This window comes from Anoplopoma fimbria, chromosome 10 (genome assembly GCF_027596085.1).
Source record: "Anoplopoma fimbria isolate UVic2021 breed Golden Eagle Sablefish chromosome 10, Afim_UVic_2022, whole genome shotgun sequence".
NCBI classification, from domain to species: Eukaryota; Metazoa; Chordata; class Actinopteri; order Perciformes; family Anoplopomatidae; genus Anoplopoma; species Anoplopoma fimbria.
In genome coordinates this window covers 7,106,639-7,125,646 of record NC_072458.1, presented here as the reverse complement: position 1 = coordinate 7,125,646, position 19,008 = coordinate 7,106,639, and the positions used below count along the sequence as shown (strand labels likewise).

General features: G+C 42.1%; 2 protein-coding genes across 2 annotated transcripts in view; both read left to right on the top strand.

The window, feature by feature from the left end:
* The window catches only part of LOC129097647 (zinc finger transcription factor Trps1-like), a 59,666-nt gene extending 54,859 nt beyond the window's left edge, over positions 1 to 4,807 (top strand). The window contains exons 6-10 of the mRNA XM_054606555.1: positions 2,768 to 3,380; positions 3,657 to 3,871; positions 4,358 to 4,571; positions 4,684 to 4,755; positions 4,803 to 4,807. Of these exons, the coding sequence (XP_054462530.1) occupies positions 2,768 to 3,380; positions 3,657 to 3,871; positions 4,358 to 4,571; positions 4,684 to 4,755; positions 4,803 to 4,807 (1,119 nt within the window). The remainder of the gene's footprint in view (positions 1 to 2,767; positions 3,381 to 3,656; positions 3,872 to 4,357; positions 4,572 to 4,683; positions 4,756 to 4,802) is intronic.
* Positions 4,808 to 10,789: 5,982 nt separating this feature from the next.
* Positions 10,790 to 19,008, top strand: part of LOC129097646 (zinc finger transcription factor Trps1-like) — a 42,919-nt gene continuing 34,700 nt past the window's right edge. The window contains exon 1 of the mRNA XM_054606554.1: positions 10,790 to 10,944. Within this exon, the coding sequence (XP_054462529.1) occupies positions 10,790 to 10,944 (155 nt within the window). The remainder of the gene's footprint in view (positions 10,945 to 19,008) is intronic.

Sequence of the window (19,008 nt, the reverse complement as noted above, 5' to 3'; positions counted from 1 at the left end):
TTAACCTATAGTTGTTGGTTGTAATTATAACTTAATTAAGTGTAATCTGCACATTGATTACTCCAGTTATTGGTAACAATTGGGTCAAGGTTTAAGAATGGTGTGTGAACAATAGGGTTTTGTCTGAAAGGTTTAAACAAGATGATCCAATAAACGTGTGTGTGTGTGTGTGTGTGTGTGTGTGTGTGTGTGTGTGTGTGTGTGTGTGTGTGTGTGTGTGTGTGTGTGTGTGTGTGTGTGTGTGTGTGTGTGTGTGTGTGTGTGTATATGAGAAATTGTCAAGGAGTTTCATTTCACTTAAACCAGGAGTCTGCAATGGCTTTAAGTCACGTAATCGACACACACACGCACGCACGCACGCACGCACGCACGCGCGCACACACACGCACAGTCAGAAATAGAAAATCCAGTGGGCTTAAGTCGTCATTATGGAGAAAAAGTGAAAGTATAAAAAATAACCGAATGAAAGGGGTCTCTATTCTCTCCATCCCTCCTCGCTCGCTTTTTTTCTCTCTCCTGCCCACGTTTGGAAAATTCCATGTTGTCATTTGCTGAGGCGAGATGCCCTGTCAACCAATGACATTGCGGGGAAAAAAAAAAGACTCTGGATGGAGAAGGATATGGGAGAGAAAGAAAAGAGCGACAGAAACGGAGGAGGAAAGGGGAGAAGGGAGTGGAGGAGACAGCGAGGAAGGCTTTGAAACCAGTAGTTATAATCGACTGTTAGGCAGTGTAATGAAACAGCTGTCAGACACATTTAACTTTCTTTTTCTAGCTCGGTACTCCAGTTGTCTCTCTCATCATTTGTCTTTGTCTTTCGTTCACCTTCAACTCGGCTCTGCCTTCTTTCTTTGCTCACTCTTTTTTTCTCTTAATTCCTTTTTTTTCTCCCCCTCCTCACTTCTCAATTTGCATTTCATCCATCTCTCGCCTCTTTGTTCTCCACCTCTCTATTCCTCCACTTGCCTACTTTTCCCTCAACTTGTCCCACTTGTCCTCGGCCTCTCCTCTCTCCATTTCACTCTCCCTCTCATGTTCTTCTTTTGTGTCTTTTCTGCCTATTCTGCTTGCCGTAATGACTTGATGTTTGGCTCTTCCCTAATTGCTTGGGCGGGGTCTGCGGGACGTGATGATTGGATGATTGCTTTTGTGAGATCACATGCAGTAATAGCTCTCATTTAGCCTTCTGAAGTAATTCTCTTCCACAAAGCTATAATGAACCATCTCATATTTTTTTATTCATTTTCACGCTCTTTTTGTACCATGTAAAAAGTGTTTTTTTGTTCAACCAATGTAAATGTAAATGTCACTCAAAGAGTCTGTAAAAGGTTTAATGACTAAAACTGAATTGCAAAAAAAGGAAAACAAAGCAATTTTAAAAATGCTTTTCTTCCAAAAGTACAGAATTATGACCTGGAGGCAAAAATGTAATAAATAAATAGAAGATTTATTGGGAGATAACCCTAATCCATGTTTAAGAGTTAAAAATACAACAAATTGTGTAAAATGATGTAATAATTATTATTTAAAATAAATGTCATGCTTGTCATGATTTGAACTGTAAAAATCCAGCTAAATGCCCTTATATACAAATAAATTATGAAACCATATGTTTTTGCTCACTAAAAATGCTTGTTACCAGTTGCATTTCATTCTTGCCAAACCTTCATTACAAGACTGCCAGCAGTCAGCATGAAACCACCATCCATAAAGAGACAAATCCATAATGTGCAGTAAGGCTAATGTATGTCAGTGTAAGACTTGCCAGGTTGCCTGCTCACCAATATAACAAGCAGCACACTATAATCTCCTACAGTCAAGGAGCTAAGCTAATAAAAAGCAGACGAGTGTCAGGTTGTTCGCTCAGTAATACAAAATCTTGATAGATATGTTATTGGACAGTTAGTTAGAGTTTTAGCTATCTTTACTTCATAAAGTCGCATATGGAAAATGATGGACAGTGTTTGGTGTAAGCTGAAGCGTGGATGGGATGGAAGAAGAATCAAGCCATACACAATCATTAAAACAACTAAGGAAACAGATTACCTGCCTCATTATATAGTTGAATTATACTTTCTTTAAACATTTTCTTGAACTTAAAAAAAATATTCATACAACCCTTTTAATCATTCTGTAGAGAATTCCACAGTTTGATGTCTGACATACATATCTGCTTTAAAGTAGTCCATGCATACTGATTATTTAAATTATTCGATGTTTGTTTTTACTTCAATGTTCCCCGACCTATGAAGTAAAAACAAACGTCTTTTGTAAATGTTAACTACTAATACTATTACAAAATATTTTATTTTCAATAGTCCTGACTTGTGCGTCCTCTTACATCCACTTTATGAATTATTCTTACTGCTCTTTTCTCCGGGCCTAATGCAAGTGTTGCCTCACACTTCCACAGAGTAGCTAAAATGGCAAAAATAAGTGAACAGTACAAATCCTCATTGCCTTATAATTCTTACAAATACTTTGTTTTTCCTTTAAAACATAAATATACATACACACATTTTTTTTTACATACTCTAATTGAGATGTCGATGTCAGTTTGTCATCGATTATTTCACCCGAAAATTTTTAAATTGATTAATGTATTCTTTGGTGATGATTGTGGTGCTGCTGAGTCATGTTTCTTTTGTTTCACGAACGTATTTCAAGTTTGAATCATATGTATGATATGTATATGTATGATATTAAGAGATTGATTTTTCATACTGATATAACAAAATCCTCTTTGTCTTTTTCTGCTTGTCGACAGGTGATGCTTGGCGGCACGCTAATTGGGATCGGCCGGAAGACCTCCGATTGCCAGGGGAACACCAAGTACTTTCGCTGCAAATTCTGCAACTTCACCTACATGGGCAGTAATTCCGTAGAACTCGAACAACACTTCATGTCCTCGCATCCAAATAAAGTCAAAACTCCGCCGACCACGCCCCTGCTGGCCCCCAATAACTTTGCAACGCACGACAACCAGGGGAAGCCCGGGGGTCAAATCTTAGACGGGGCGGAGCGAGTCGCGGTGAGAGCGGAAGACGACTCCTTGGTCGGGTACTCCATCCCGGTCAGGGCGTCGTCGGATTCGTCAGGCTGGACGGGGGAGCCCGGTCGGGATGCTGTGCAGACGTACTATTGGTGTAAATTCTGTAGCTGGAGCTGTGAGTGGTCGGGGGGCTCGGCGAAGCTTTTAGAGCACTATGAACAAAGACACAGGATGAGCACGGGAGGTACTGTGAGCCCCGACAACTCGACTCCTGGGGGGACGGACAGAGAGAGGGAGAGAGGGGGGAGACGGGAGGGCGGAGAGAGAGGCCACGTGTCATCCAAAAGCCGCAAAGATCTATCATCCAACCCATCCAGCACCAGCCAAGGTAAAGAAACAGGACAAAGTATGCATGTTTTTTACTAGAAGGGGGCAACACAAGATCAAATGTAGCAACTTTAAATAGCAGTCTAATGATTATTACTTCCTCTAGTACTCAGATTCTCTTCCTAGAGACTCTGACATCGATGACTTTGACTCATCTGTTAGTACAAACACTTCAATACTGCTTGACCCCTGCTTTGTTATCAATTCTGGTCCTTGATACTACCATACCATAACTGTTTTATCTAACAGATCTTTACATTTTGTTTCCTGCTCCTAGGCGACCCCAACAGCAGTGATTCAGAAGCAGTGGTGACCAGCTACAACTGTCAGTTGTGCGATTTCCGATACTCGATGGCCCACAGTGCAGACGTGATCGTAGTAGCGCCTTTGCTGCTGCATTACCAGCACAACCACTCCATCCATAGATGCTGCATTCAGCACTGCATGTATTGTCCACAGGGCCTCTGTCAGCCGCACAAGCACCTGGGGGAGGTGAGATTAATGAAAATGTTCAAATGTTTATTTGCTTGGTGTATTGGTGTTTGCTCGGCAATTAGAAAAAAAAGGATTAAGCTATTCCGCGAGCACAAATAAATAAAAACTGTAATATATGAACGAGTGTAAAGCTAATTGTTCTAATTCTCCATCCCAGTTAAAATTCCCTCGCTTCCCGCAATCCACCCACGCACGCCCGCCCCCCACCCTCCTTTTTGTGCCAGCTGCCAAACGGTGCCGTTGCAGCTGTTAAAATATAAAAGGGTTTGGTAAACAGCCAAAATTTGGGGTGGCATCATTCAGTTAATGATCCACATTCAAACCGATGTCACCTGCATAGTCGAAATAAACACAATCGCATCACAACAGAAGAAAACAAATATTCTTGGAAGTTCTAAATTCACCTCATGTGCATAGTAATGACTACAGCATGCAAATACCCATGCTACTCTTCACTGAGCTCTCTCTGATTCTTCCACACAGGTGTCCCATCCTTTTGCGTGTCGGAAGCCCAATTGCCCAAAATGCTGTTCCAAGTTCTCTTCGTCCACTAAACAGCAGCAGGAGACCGTCGTATCCAAACCTGCTACCGCCACCTCACCCAGCATGACCCCTCCTAATCCTAGAGGGGACCCCGGTGCGATTTCGGGATCAACGTTTCACGCCTCTAACCCTGCCCATCCTGTGGTCACACAAGGTACTCAAAGTTAAACCTCATCTGCTAGATTTTGTCAGAAAATGTTCTTTATTTATGTCAATAGATTCAACATGATCCTTTTGGTTCTTGCTTTTTTTTTTTCTGGTCCCAGGCGTCACCCACTTGTGTGACCAGTGTGCGTTCGCCACCACCGACATCGACGTGTTGCTCCAGCACTACGAAAGCTGCCACACCCTGATTAACCTAAAGGGGGCACCACCGCATGTCAAGGCTGAGGAAGAAGCCGGAGGAGACAAGGAAGGGGGGAGAGGAGGAGGAGGAGGAGGAGGGGGAAGAGAGAGGGAATACTCTTGTACAAAGTGTCACTTCATCACGGAGGTGGAAGAAGAGATTTTTAGACACTACAGGTAAGAGAGAGAAATTTGAGAACATTGATTAAATACTTTTATTTGTTATTATGAGATATTATGTGTGATTACAAGTAATAGTGGGTTTTTTCACAGGGTTGACTCTTTAGACATGAAAGGGTATGAGAAAACTTTAAAGACACATAGGAAGTCTGCCTCTTAGTCAACATAATATTTAAAAAAAACTGGAAAAACAAACATTGAGGTTGGCTCCTTTTCTGGAACAGGTGACTGAATGTGAAACGTAATGCGTGTTTTATTCCAGTAAGAGTCAATGACTAAATGTTCCAGTTACTGTGTTGACTGTGAGTTTACAAAGAACTTCCTTCCTCAAGTCAGGGAGATGAAGTATTGCTTGTGCTTGGATTCAAGTACCTGTAAGTCTCTTTTCCACACCCAATTACCCAGAACATGTTGACTGAGCACACTCATTTTCAGCAACAACCCACTTAAGAAATCATACACCTAAGACGCTCACAGAACACATTTAGACATCCACACCTGGAAGCAACTCAGACTTCATTGATATTCACCGATATGTCATCTTTCAGTATGACATACCTGCCTATCGCCATACTGTGATAAACTACACTTAAAAAGTCATAAATTCAGAGGCTCTACACCTGTTAGTTTGGAAGCTTTGAGAATATTTCCCCCTTTTTTCCGGAAACGTATTCGCTCAGTTTCTGTTCGCAGTATCTCAGTCTCTGGTACTCATCACTCATTTCAGCCCATTTCAGTCTGGGATTTATGACATTGCCTACTGTCAGGGTGAGAATCGCGTGTCGCTCAAATACTGGCAGTTTGAAACTGATCGGGAGATAAAAGTGTGGCCTTGCAGTACAATATCAGCACCAGGTCCGCTTACCTGCTGAGTTACCAAAGACTTCATCTTATCTTGGAATCAACTCTGAAATATGAAGCTGTGTGAATCTGGTTTTGTTCCTCTAGAAAGGATTTAAACAAGTGGCCTTCCATCACTATCCTTCTAAGCTGTCGCTGTCCTGTGACACTACTTCAAGTACACTCCTATATATTTTCATACTTTGTATCCACTACAAGTACAAGGCCTATAAAGCAGCAATCCACCGATTTAGCATTGCACTCCTACATTAAGGGAATACTTCACCTACAGAAGAAAACGCAGAAGGGTTTTAAATACTAAGGTTTTAATATTTGTGTTTGGGAACTAGTGAGCATCCCACTGGATAAATTAGACTTGGATTATACTGCACAGGTTGTATGTGAGTATGTTAACAGATGTCTTGATATAGTTTTGCTGTTGTTAACGCAGCCCCTCATTAACTTCAATTCATCTTTTTTTAATTCTATGTTTCGGTGCAAAACTAAATTTTCTTCAACAATTCAAGCTAACACGGAGTGAGTAATTGATAAACCAATGTTCATTTTGTAGGTGAATTATTTCTTTAAAGTCTGACTTGAGATGGAGAGTTTAAAAAAAAAAAAAAAAGGATTGCTGCAGGAGAACCAGAGACATATTTTTCCTCTTCAAAAAGCTGCTGCCTTTTTTTTGCACAATGCAACTTGCCCGAATACATTTCAGTCAGACATTATGTTGTGTTTTACTAGTACCGACTAATGTTGCCTTGGGCCGCTGGCCTCAAGCAAAGATTAAAAGCAGGCAACGAATGGCAGATTTTTTGTTTCGTTTTCAAAATTTTCAAAAAACTTTTCAGTTTTTCCCAACTGATTCAATTAGATTTCATGCTGCTCCCTCTGGAGCCACAAAAGGCTTTATACTACTTGTTTTACATATGCAGTAGCACTTGTCATGACTCGTCAACAGACTTTGATCTGTAAAATCTGCGGTTATGCTCCATTTCAGAATTCTACTAGTATTTTTTTTACTGACTATCCTTCCTGGAGCAGCTTTCTCCAAGAGGATCAACCTGTCTTGCTCCAGTTTTTTTGTTTTCAAATGATGCTGAACAGTAAAATCTTGTTTTTTGCTTGCACATGCAAATGTCTGTGTACTGTATTTGTATACTGTAACTACTAAATAAGACAAAGCTCGGTTTCACAGACCCTTCAAAGAGCCTGAAGGGGTCAGACAAGAGAAAAACACGCATACACATGTTCACTGTGTTTTTTTGACAGAGCAGGCAAATGATAGAGAAAGCTATAAGTTAGGGTGGGAGAGAGAGAGAGAGAGAGAGAGAGAGGGTTGGATGTGTGGGAAAGTTGTGGCTGAAGACAGACTGAGAGAGAACTGATGATTGTGTGAAATGTTTTTGTGTATGTAAGTATTGATCTAGATTGCAGATCTGGATTGCTTCTTGATATATGCTCGCAAAGAAAGTCACATACACATGTTTTTTCTCACACACACACACACACACACACACACACACAAACAAACACACACACTATTACAGTCTGACAGAGCCATCTTAGTAAGTTTTCTGCAAAGAATCAATGCAAGATTTAAAAGTTTGATTTATTTCACGGCAGAGCAGAGGGAATAAGGAGAAGATTGGGGGAGTAGGGATGGAGATACAGACAGAAAGGAAAGTAAAAAAAGAAAGACATGCTATTGAAGAAAGAGTGGGGAGAAGCGGGAGAGAGGGTGACAAAGCTGGAGGGAGAATGAGACGGTGTGGTGGGGATTTAACAGTCCACTCACGTACGTAACAAAATCTAAACTCCGAATCTCGGAGCTCAAATCAAATCAAACTAAAATAAAGCCAGAAAGTTTTACAACAGCCTCTAAAATCAACCAAACCCTTTAAGGGCCAAGTTTTAGAAAAGCAAAATTCAGGATTTAATTATAGTTTGCTCAGGACAAAGGGACCGTGGTGTTTGGGTGGGGGGGTGAGAAAAGTTACCGACTGAAACAAACTAATCAATCTTCCCCACAACTTTTACACCCAAACACTCCCACTGAGATTCTGATACTTGTGAGGCACAGACACACACCAGCAGGAGCCTTCTAACACATTACTCTGTTGTGATAGCTGAGAATGTGCATTATACACTATAATTAATATGCTAGTATTTGTTTGGCTGTTTATTCTAACAGGTGTTTGGGCTTCAAAATAAGATGCAAGCATTTTATCACACCGTTAACAAATGTGTAAAGCTAATTCATAAACCACGCTCTGATTGTAATTATAAGCACTGGGTGTGAGTGTGTGTGTGTGTGTCTGTAGACATGTTATGTGCAGGTGTGTTTTGACCTCAGAGCATGTAGGGGTTATTATCTTGATATTTAAGACAATTAGTTGATATGTACAGGTTGAGGTGCACGCTGTCTAATCACATATCAAATGCGTTTGGGTTAGCTTTCTTGGGATCAGTTTCAGATTAAACAAATTTACTCCACATGTGGAAAGCAAACCAAATGTGAAGCTGCATATTTAATGATATTAACAAGTGAAATGTGTTATCCGTAGACCACATAGTCCACTGCCGAGACCTTTTAGAGAGTTTTTCTTACCAAACACAGGCATTTGTATTACATTACGTTTTATATCTTCACTTGTTGCTATGAGGGGTTCTTGCTTTGCCCTGTCCATTGTTATGAGGAAAATATAACAGACCTTTCTTTTACACAATGTTCTCTTATTGATTAGTTTTCTTTCTCAACTGAGCTTTTAAAATGACGTCTGAGCATTTCTCCATGTTGCTTTACAAATAAATTCCACCAAAGACAGAACTATGCAGTTACTTCTCATACTTTTGGAATGCCAGATCACCGTTCAAAAATAACTTTAATACTATATGTCTGCTTTCTTATTTTTTTCATAATTCGGTGTATGTGAGACAGAGGTGGCTGTTGTAAGTGTTCAGGCTGGATCGGATCAGTACAAACTACATTTAGGCCACTGTGTCTTTGTTCAGCATCTGGAGACATTTAAGTGCACTAGATACCAGGTGCACTTTAGTCACACAATGATTATCACAAATTTCGACAATACCTAGACTAGTTTGATCTGATCAAGATGCTGTTTAAAGCTCCTAGCTGAAGTTTATTTTCTTCAGCAATTAATAAAGGTCAACAGATAGACAGACTGTAGTTTTTCCTGCATATTGTTCCCATGGAGAATCTCAAGCATGAGAGCGGCTAGAGCAGATGAATGACAATTTCAGAGTGTTTAGATGTTTGCAATGAAATCGTTCAAATGATTATATTCCACTGTTGTAAAGCACGGCCATTGCAGTGTGGCAATAATGAGAAGTCACTGGGGAGAGAAACTCAGGCAACAGCAGTGTCGAGCAAATTGCTGCTTTTGGATGAGATGTGAGAGAAATAAGTGGAAAAACTGTTGACTCAAAAATCCTATTTTGAGTCAAAGTTACACACTTGACTTGTTTGCCAAATAATGGTCCAAATTCTCTTTAAAAGTCTACTCCCAGCAACAATCAACAGTCAATACAACAGTCACATAACTAGATTATCTCAGTACAGACTATAAAGACACAGTTTTATTGTTGTACTAAAAATGTTTTCAAATGTTTTTTTATGCATAATTTGGCAGTTTCTAGTTAATATATTGCTAAATATAAACCAGCTTGCCCATAATAGGCCCACGAGAGCCGCCACAAACACGAGTCAAAGTCCTTGTTATAGATGCTTTATTGATTTGCTTTTAGGCCCGCACAAGAAGCATCTAAACTGAGCCAGGAAAAACCCTGATGCTTTGTATGGTATATAAATATATATATGTGTGTGTATATATATATATATATAAAGCTGGTCAGTCAGGGTTTTGCCAACAGGAAATGAAGGTGGTTTGTTGATGGGTGATTCATTTCTTGTCATTCAGATTCATATACATTCCTCACTGTTGTGGCTCAATTCGTAATGATTTAGTGGAACACTGAGTCACTTTTTGGCCACGCGCTCGGTGCAACTCCTGAGTGGATGGAGGCAATCAGGCGGAGGCAAATGCACTTTAAATGCAATTGAGTCGATTCAGGGAGTGGATTTTCTTTAAAATTCGATCAGTGACAAACTTTTTTATTGAATATCTGTCATACGCAGCCTATTTAAATCTAGTAGAAATGAATGCTTTACACATTTTACATCGATGGACAGGAAAGAAAAAGCATGTTCTTAAAATAGTAATTCTTTTGTCCAGTTGCATTTGTGTTAAAATAACCATTTAATAAAAAATATCAAGTCCGGTTAACAGAGTTGTCCATTCATGGTTTGACAAACCTTAAAATACACAATTTATGTTTATATGAAGTAGTGTTGGTGTATGATTGATCTGATTGAAATTAAATTGTCCTCATTCTAATTCAAGTACTACTTTTTCTTTTTACTGCAGGCGCGTCCACGCGTGTTGCCGCTGTCGACGCTGTGACTTCACGGCACCTGATTCGTCAGCCCTCCTCGACCATTTTAACTCGGCCCACTGCCATGACTCCTCCCCCTCACTGACAACGACCTCCTTGCCCACCTCTCTGACGCCTTCGTTAACGCTCTCAGCCAATGGCTGCTCGGCTCCCTCTACCTTAGCCATCAAAGAAGAAAGCAAGGGGGATCTACGCCTCCTCTACTCCCTCGCGCCACCTGAGGGACGGTTGGCGGAAGGAGGCAGGGAGGAGGCGGGAGGGGTGGTCAAAAGCGAGGGAGGTGAGGAGAAGGAGAGAGAGCGGGAGAAAGGCTGGGTTCTTGGGGAGACGAGAGGACTAGGAGAGAGAGGAGGTGAGCAGGCCCACGGTCTACTCTGGGTGCCCAAGGAGCGAATGGGACCTGAGAGAGGAGCAGAACGAGGAGCAGGAGGAGGGAGCCCCTCTCTTTTCTCCTCCCCCCTCTCTTTGGCGTTCGTCTCAGCCAATCACGAGGCCTCGCAGCAGAAAAGAGGCGTGACTTCGCCCAGCATGGTTTACCTGGGAGACACCAAGTCCTTTTTGGGAGATACCAAGTCCTTTTTGGGAGATGCCAGGCTGTACGGAGGAGGGAGGCCAGGAGGAGCTGCTGCAGGTGGAGGTGGAGGCGGAGGCGGAGGGGAGAAACAGAGCCGGATGCCCCAGCAGTACGCAGGAGGAGGAGGAGGAGGAGGAGGAGGAGGAAGTGGAGGTGGAGGAGGACAGGAGAAAGGAGGAGCCGCTAAAGAGGAGTCCCAATCCCTTCTACGGGTAAGCGTGGAGCGTGTCCTACTCCCCTCATTCTTTACACCCCTCTGTCTCACATCCACCCCATTCTCTTATTCAGCCTAAGCTGTCTCCTTTGTCTCATTAACATCCTGTATTTAGCTTTTAGCTACGACTCTCTGCCTGAAGGCCTTTGTAGCTGGATCTATATTACCAGATCCTACCTGCTGAGAGCATTAGTTTTCAGAGGGCTCCCATTAATACGCCTTCATTTTCGTTTCCTTTGAATCAGATGTGAGGATTAGACCTCATGCAGAGAGCCGCTTCAGTGAGACCTGTAATTCCTCCGTCATATTTGGAGTACTTATGCAGATTGTCATTTGCAAGCAAAGTGTGCACGAGCATCCTCACAGTTGATTGAGTGTTCAGATCTCTGGAGCTCTTGTCCGTTTGCGTGTGATTCCATGACTTCCTTTCCTTTCCCATAAGTTACATTCGCCGTTCTTTTAAAATTAGATTTTAACTCGCAACAGGGAGAAACTTGCCTGTTGCTACAGCGACAGGGAGGCAAACTGACAGTTCCCATGGTTACCACCTGTCAGTCAGTTCCCCTCATCCTACTTTTCAGGCCACAATGCTTTTTCGCTTCTCAGTGATGTCATGGACTGGTAGGAACAGACTGTGGTTTACCAGAGCTTATTGGCTATGATCACATTAGATCAGAATAGACTGAAGTGTGTGTGTGTGTGTGTGTGTGTGTGTGTGTGTGTGTGTGTGTGTGTGTGTGTGTGTGTGTGTGTGTGTGTGTGTGTGTGTGTGTGTGTGTGTGTGTGTGTGTGTGTGTGTGTGTGTAGTTTCAGGGCACTCACATGGGTCTGTGTAACTGGTAGTATTGAGTGTGAAGTGGTGTTCGTGTTCGAGTTTAGTGTGCGAGTTGAGTGTATGGCGTCTTTGTACGAGTTGTGGTTTGTTCTATTGCATGCGTGTGTGTGTGTGTGTGTGTGTGTGTGTGTGTGTGCTTGTGTGTGTGTGTGAGGTGTTGGCAGTAACTTGGCAGAGCGGGCTGGGTGGGGCAGCAAGAGGTTTGCTCATTATCGTGGGTGGGGCAGTGTGTGTCTGTGAGAGAGAGAAAGGCTGCATGCGTGAGAGAAAGTGGGAGGAAAAACTGAGATGAAGAGAAGAAGATAGGGAGAGTCAGATGGAGATAAAAGTGCGTTACAAAAACAAGTTAACCCTTTAACATACAGCTTTCCCCTTTGTTCCCCTGTGACAAACAAGTACTAACTTGTGAATAAACCAGCTTAGCTTTGGAGCCGTTGGTAACCGTTTTTTAGCCAGGCTAGCTGTTACCAACTGCTTCGAATTGTTTTGATAAGCTAAGCTAACAATGTCATGACTCTAGCCCCATACTTCATGCACAGACATGAGATTGACATGATTCTTCTCATCTAAAAAAGAAAGCAAAGACACATATTTTCACTCTCCGACGGTATCCTTTCATTCATGTTCGAAACTCTTCATTTGAGCTATATGAGGAAATGGTCAAACCCAAGAATCGGCTGCGCTGCCCAATAAAATGGGATTTTTTACATTTCACCCCGAAACTCAAATGGAGTAAATATGTGAAATCTTTGGAAACTTTGGGATCTTCACTTCAGTTACAAATAGAGTTCTGTCGGTTTAAACACTTTGGCTGCACGCCATAACGTAATGGTTGACCCATCAGTGGGTCAGTCCGGGTTAAAGGTCAAATTATACGTTCCATGTCCGCAAGGGTCCATGTGGACTTTATGTGCCGACTGCACGCGTGAAGACGTCTGCGTACGAAGGGACCCAATGTTTTATAAAGCCACATCTGCTATTCTAGAGCACTGCAGCAGTGGATGTGCGAAGGTGAGAAGACGAAAAAGGAAGAGTGGGACGGAACAATTTAACAATTTATTAGAGGAGACGCTGGACACGACTTATTACTTCAAAAGCTTCCTAATGTATCGCTTTTGCTGCTATCTTTCTCCCTCTCACTCCTCTCACTACACAATATTTATTCTCAGTTTCCATGGCGTGCTCTGACACGTCAGACATGCACACAAATGTACCACACACACACGCGAGCACACACACACACACACACACACACACACACACACACACACACACGTCATGACTCATCACTGGGCAGGGTTAGGGAGGGACACTAATGCAGAGGATCATCCGAAATAGCTTAGTACACATACACACACATACGCACACACACGCACACACACGCACACATATATATTGACACACGCAGACGTTTTGTTCAATTTAAATGTGGCCTTTGACGTGACGAGGCGTGACGGGCCGAGTCTGAGTTATAAAAGGTGAATCCGCCCAAAATACAAATTGACTCTTTGTAAACGGCATGGGAGAAATAGTGAGGGAGAAAGGATGGAGGGAGGGCAGAAGGGAGAGCAATGATTGGGAGGATGCAGGAAGTGGGTAAGTCGGGAGGAAGCGAACAATTCAAAAGAGACAACAAGTCATGTGTCATCCAAACACTTGTTTTTGTGTGTTTTTTCATTACATGCACTTTTGTGTGTCTCCCGAATCCTCACCTGTTCTCTCTTCTCACCTCTGCATCGATCCGTCTCCCCCCTTTTTTCTTTTCACTCTTTTCTTTCATTTCCCTCCTTTTCCTCAAAGGACAACTCACCGGATACGCAGGGAATCGATACACACACACTCACACAAACACACACACACACACACACGTACAGATCCTGATTTCTTAGTATTCTTAGGCGTTTTGCTCTGTAGACAGAAGAGAATATTTTTTCCTGATCTATAATTGCTGCACAGTGTTACCTTGTTGAGACATTGCCGCGCTATAGGATTTGTTTTCCAAGTGACTTATTTATTACATGGAAGACATTTTCTCTCATCCTGACATTTTTGACTGACTATATGAGGCAAAGATGGAGAGCGTATGAGGTTTAGAGATGAAATTAAAGTAAAAGCTTTGGTTAGCGTTTTTAGTTTATAAATGGAACAAGACAGACTTTGAGTAATGGTGGTTTTTCGAGTTAAGCAGGCCTGAGAAAGGTCCGCCTCTGAGCCAAACATATGTGAACACGTGAAGATACCCAAACATATGTGAATCGACCCAAAACTTAGATCATTTGATAAATTCCAGACTGCACTTTCAAAGGGAATTCCACCCCGAGGACAGCAGAGAAGAGGAGATAAATGGATGCAAGCAGGGAGAAGTAAGACATTGTGGATGTGACCTTATAAACACAATATAATTGTGTTCATCTCATGTGGTCATAATGCAATACTGGAATGTGAACCTTGGGGGTTTTAAAAAGTCCCATGCGTGACATTCAATTCCATTTGAGTGGAGAGACAGAAAATAGGTAGACGAACTGAGAGAGATAAACGGGAATGTGGGCTTTCAGCCGATCAGAGAAGAGTTTCATTAAAGTTTCTCTCGTTTACATTTCTGCCCGACGGAGCTAATTATGTTTTAAAGACACACACAACGCGCACAGACACACACAGCTGTATTTCCATAAAGCCCCTCATTACTTTGCATTCTATTTCCCTTCTTCCTTCTTTCCTTTTTGCGTAAATTCATGCGTGTCAGTGTTCATGTGTATCTGCGCGGCTGTGTGTGTGTGTGCGCGTTTCACTGCTTGTGTACTTAATTATGTGCACTGTGTCTGCATTTGCATTCTCTGTGTGTGTGTGTGTGTGTGTGTGTGTGTGTGTGTGTGTGTGCGTGTGTGTGTGTGTGTGTTTTGTAAGGAAATTAAAGCATGAATTGAACTTATTTTCCGTGCTGATAATTTAACATCACTTCATATCCGCTACAGGAAATTATGGAGCTTATCCTCAAGTCAGTGTGTGTGTGTGTGTGTGTGTGTGTGTGTGTGTGTGTGTGTGTGTGTGTGTGTGTGTGTGTGTGTGTGTGTGTGTGTGTGTGTGTGTGTGTGTGTGTGTGTGTGTGTGTGTGTGTGTGTGTGTGTGTGTGTGTGTGTGTGTGTGTGTGTGTGTTTGATGCTTTTTTAAAGACACAAAAAGGGGAAATGAAACTTTGGTGATTTAAATTATAAATTGTGTTCCTTAACTAAACTGCTATGTTATATAAATACTCTCTATTCTATTTCCTGGACCATTTTGCAATTACTTTGTGCACTCCTACTATAAACTCATAAGACCAATCCCTTCTAATTGCCTGTTTTGTATATTTGTGTTTCAGTTTCTTGTGTAGGCCCTTTATAGTGAGGTACCTTGAGGCTATAAAATAATATGTAGTGATAGATGTGTTTAAAAGCCTGTAAAAGTTTTTTTTTTTTTTATGTTTTTACTTTTACTCCATTCAGTAGATATATTGTTGACTAACATCCAAAATGAAGCTTACTGACAATATGAAGTTGAGCTAAACTCAGAGGAACGGCTTGTCACTCAAAAGAGAATAGCTGGTCCACCTTAAAGGTCAGCCCACCTTAAGTGAGCCTGGGCCAAAGTTGTGGCTAACTTCAGAGCGTCATCCATTCCCGTTAATCAGGAGGTGGCAAACAAGACACAGGAACGTTGCTTGGTCATTGAGAAGTTGTAGCATTTATTCACCACCAAATAAGCTGTACCCATACTGCACTGCTACGTTCACAGCTGTAACGTTACTGCTAACGTTATACTCACTGTCACACACACGGTGGGCTGATGGCCTTGCAGTAGGTGTACTAATGGAAATGAGTATGCCAGGGAAACACACAGCTGAAAAGCTTGCAGCTAAACTAACTTATGCCGTGTAGACTTATTGCGGAAGTGGATATATGTGTCCAAGTCAATGCATGCAACGTCGTGGCTGTGGACTCTGGTTGGCTGATTGGCAGGTCCCTAAACCACAGCACCCCTGCATGCAAGGCATTAATTGTTTCTGTTAACTGTTAACCATCAGTTAACGAGGGTCCGCTTTTGGTTAGAAAAAAATCTAAATTAGTATACCTAGTTGTGAGGATACATGTTTTAAAGGTGCCTTTTCTGCAGACATTCGTTTAAATGGAGCTCATAGATGAGGATTCTCTGCTAAAGCATGTTGGCATCATATATAAAGTCCCTTATGAAAAACGGGAAGTCTTTAGTCTTTCTAGTTGCTGAAGGGCAGTTTGTAAGTGTGTGTGTGTGTGTGTCTGTGTCGGAAAAAGGGAAGAGGTACTCATATTCACCAACCTGCTCTCCCACTCTCTCTCTCGACACACACACACACACACACACACACACACACACACACACACACACACACACACACACACACACACACACACACACACACACACACACACTCCCAGACAGAGTTGTCTGTTCTGGGCCGTTCAGTTGGTTTGTGGAGCGGTCACATTTCCCATTAGGACGCAGACTCAAATAAACACAGCCATGCTGGAAAGAAATGTAAAAGTGTGTGTGAGGTACCGCGCATGTGTGTGTGTGTATGTGTGTGTGTGTGTGTGTGTGTGTGTGTGTGTGTGTGTGTGTGGTACTGTGCCTAGTGTATAAAATCCAGGCTGTGTTTAGTTTAAGAGAAACATAATCAGACAACCTGTTTGCAGACATTTTGACCTACGTGTTTGTGTGTCTGTCTGTGGAGATACTGGTGGACGGGCATGTGTTTGAGCATGTGTGTATCTGCTTCAAAGGAGTGTGTGTATGTGTGTGTGTGTGTGTGTGGGTGTCACAGTTATGACCCGTGTGTGGCTTTACGCTGTGTGACAGTCCACAGCAGTCTCATTGTCTGCTAGGAATATTACATTTGGCTTGAAAAAATAAATTACACATTTAGACCACATTTAGACCCATTTGGGATATTCCACACATGCCACGATTACCCGCACATATTACATCTGACAACATGCATAGTGGGAAGGTGACAGCTTGGCGTTTTTTAGCTCTCACTAATCAAGAATAAGCATATTTGCTTGACTAAATCTCGGCCCGTTTTTTCAGATGTTAATCCCCTTTATGAGTGTGCTTTGAATCGTCTGATTGACTGATTCTGACTCGTGTTTGAAAAAGTCAAACCTGCTTGGCAAACTTTTTACCACAACGTACCACTTCCGAAAGTGTTTACGTCCATCATCAGCCATAGAAAAGAACATTAAATAGGCTTTTTCTGTTTTTTCCGAGGGTTACTCTTTAGCAGAAGGGTGGTGTAGTGATTAGTCACATGTCCCTCAGCTCAGGCCCGATGCTAGACATATCTCCCCTACTGAAGTGTCCTTGGGCAAGACATTGAAGCATTAATTGCTCCAGGGCTGCTGCTGGGTACCTGACCCTGCAGTCTGACCTTCCAGTGGAGGGGAAGGAGCAAGACGAGGAATTCGCAGCAATACCTAAAAGTATTAAGAGACTTTCCTGTGATTGTATAAACTTTATTGGCACTAGGTGAATTGTCGCTTTTTCTGACGAACAAACAGCACCAAACTGGCACCGATGTAGGAAAAAAACATTTAAAGCATTTAGATCTCTTGATTATACAAGAATTTTGATCCGAAACGCATTTTCACAAAAATGCAGCGGTTTATATCTCATAATAATGTCACGTAATATGATATGATTAGTTTGACTTGAGCCTAACATGCCGTCCATTCAGATATCTTCTCTTTCCACTGAGTATTTCATTGGTTTAGACGCATGTCGCTTTTCACACACACGGCCTTTTCATTGGCTCCACCGGCCGCCCATGGCACAGATGTTCCAGTCTCCCCGCCAGTGAACAAACCAGGTGTTTTTCATCATGTCGACATGGCAACGGTAAAACACAGTGGTTATTTTAGCTCCTAGCTGTAATTTAGACGTTTACATCAATTACTGTTACAATCAACTTATACACACACACACACACACACACACTACTGGAAGTGTGTGTGTACACGCGTGCACATTTTTGTTCTTTTTATGTTCCTCAGCATTTTTCTGCTACACCCATTCCCTCAGCGCTTGTATGTTTCTCTTTGTTGGTCTCTCTCTCTCTCTCTCTCTCTCTCTCTCTCTCTCTCTCTCTCTCTCTCTCTCTCTCTCTCTCTTTGTGTAATTTGGGAGCAATTCACTACAGGCTGTGTGTGTCGTTCCGTCTGTCTGTCTGTGTGTGTGTGTGTGTGTGTGTGTGTGTGTGTGTGTGTGTGTGTGTGTGCGCATATGCGCTTAAGTGTATGCATGCAGACGTGCATATGCGTGTGTGTTCACACATGGAACCAATATTGAGGCCAGATGATCATTTTGCTACAACAAGACCTCTACACGCAACGCTAGCCAGCTACACACACACACACACACACACACACACACACACACACACACACACACACACACACACACACACACACACACACACAGAAATGCATTGGGTACACCATTCTGGCAGCACTTGTGTAATTAGGAAGCTGATTGGTTAGATTAAATGTCCATCTGACCCCTGACCAATAGTTAATTTGAAAACCCTGCTTTTCTCCGTCTCCTGGCTCCCCTGCCTGTCCTTTCCTTCCTCCGTCTCTTCCTTTAATCTGACGTTCTTTCACACAATATGGCCTTTTGCTTAGGTAATAGTGACTGATGTAATTTGTCAAACGAGGGGAAAAGAGGCTGGAGAAAATGAATAGTTTATATAAAACTGCTTCCAGTAAATGACTGAAAGTAGATGGATAAATTACTACAAATTACTTTCTTTCAGTTTTTATCCATCAGTGTATCCAATATATCAATTTAAAAATGTCCGGCTAAGCAGGAACACCTGATGAAGACCAATGTAAATCTATTTAACATATCAGTTATATGGGTTTCTTGTCTTTAACAAATGTCCTTCTCTTATTGTCTTCTCCTATCTCTTTTGTCTTTTGTCCTTCTCTTCCGTACATTACGCCTTGTTCACTGATGTTCGTAGTTTAGGGAAAGTATTTCTGAACCTGCATTTCAGTTTAAGGAAGCGACTCAAATAGTTGCCAATTATTTCACTTTTAAGGAGGCGCAGT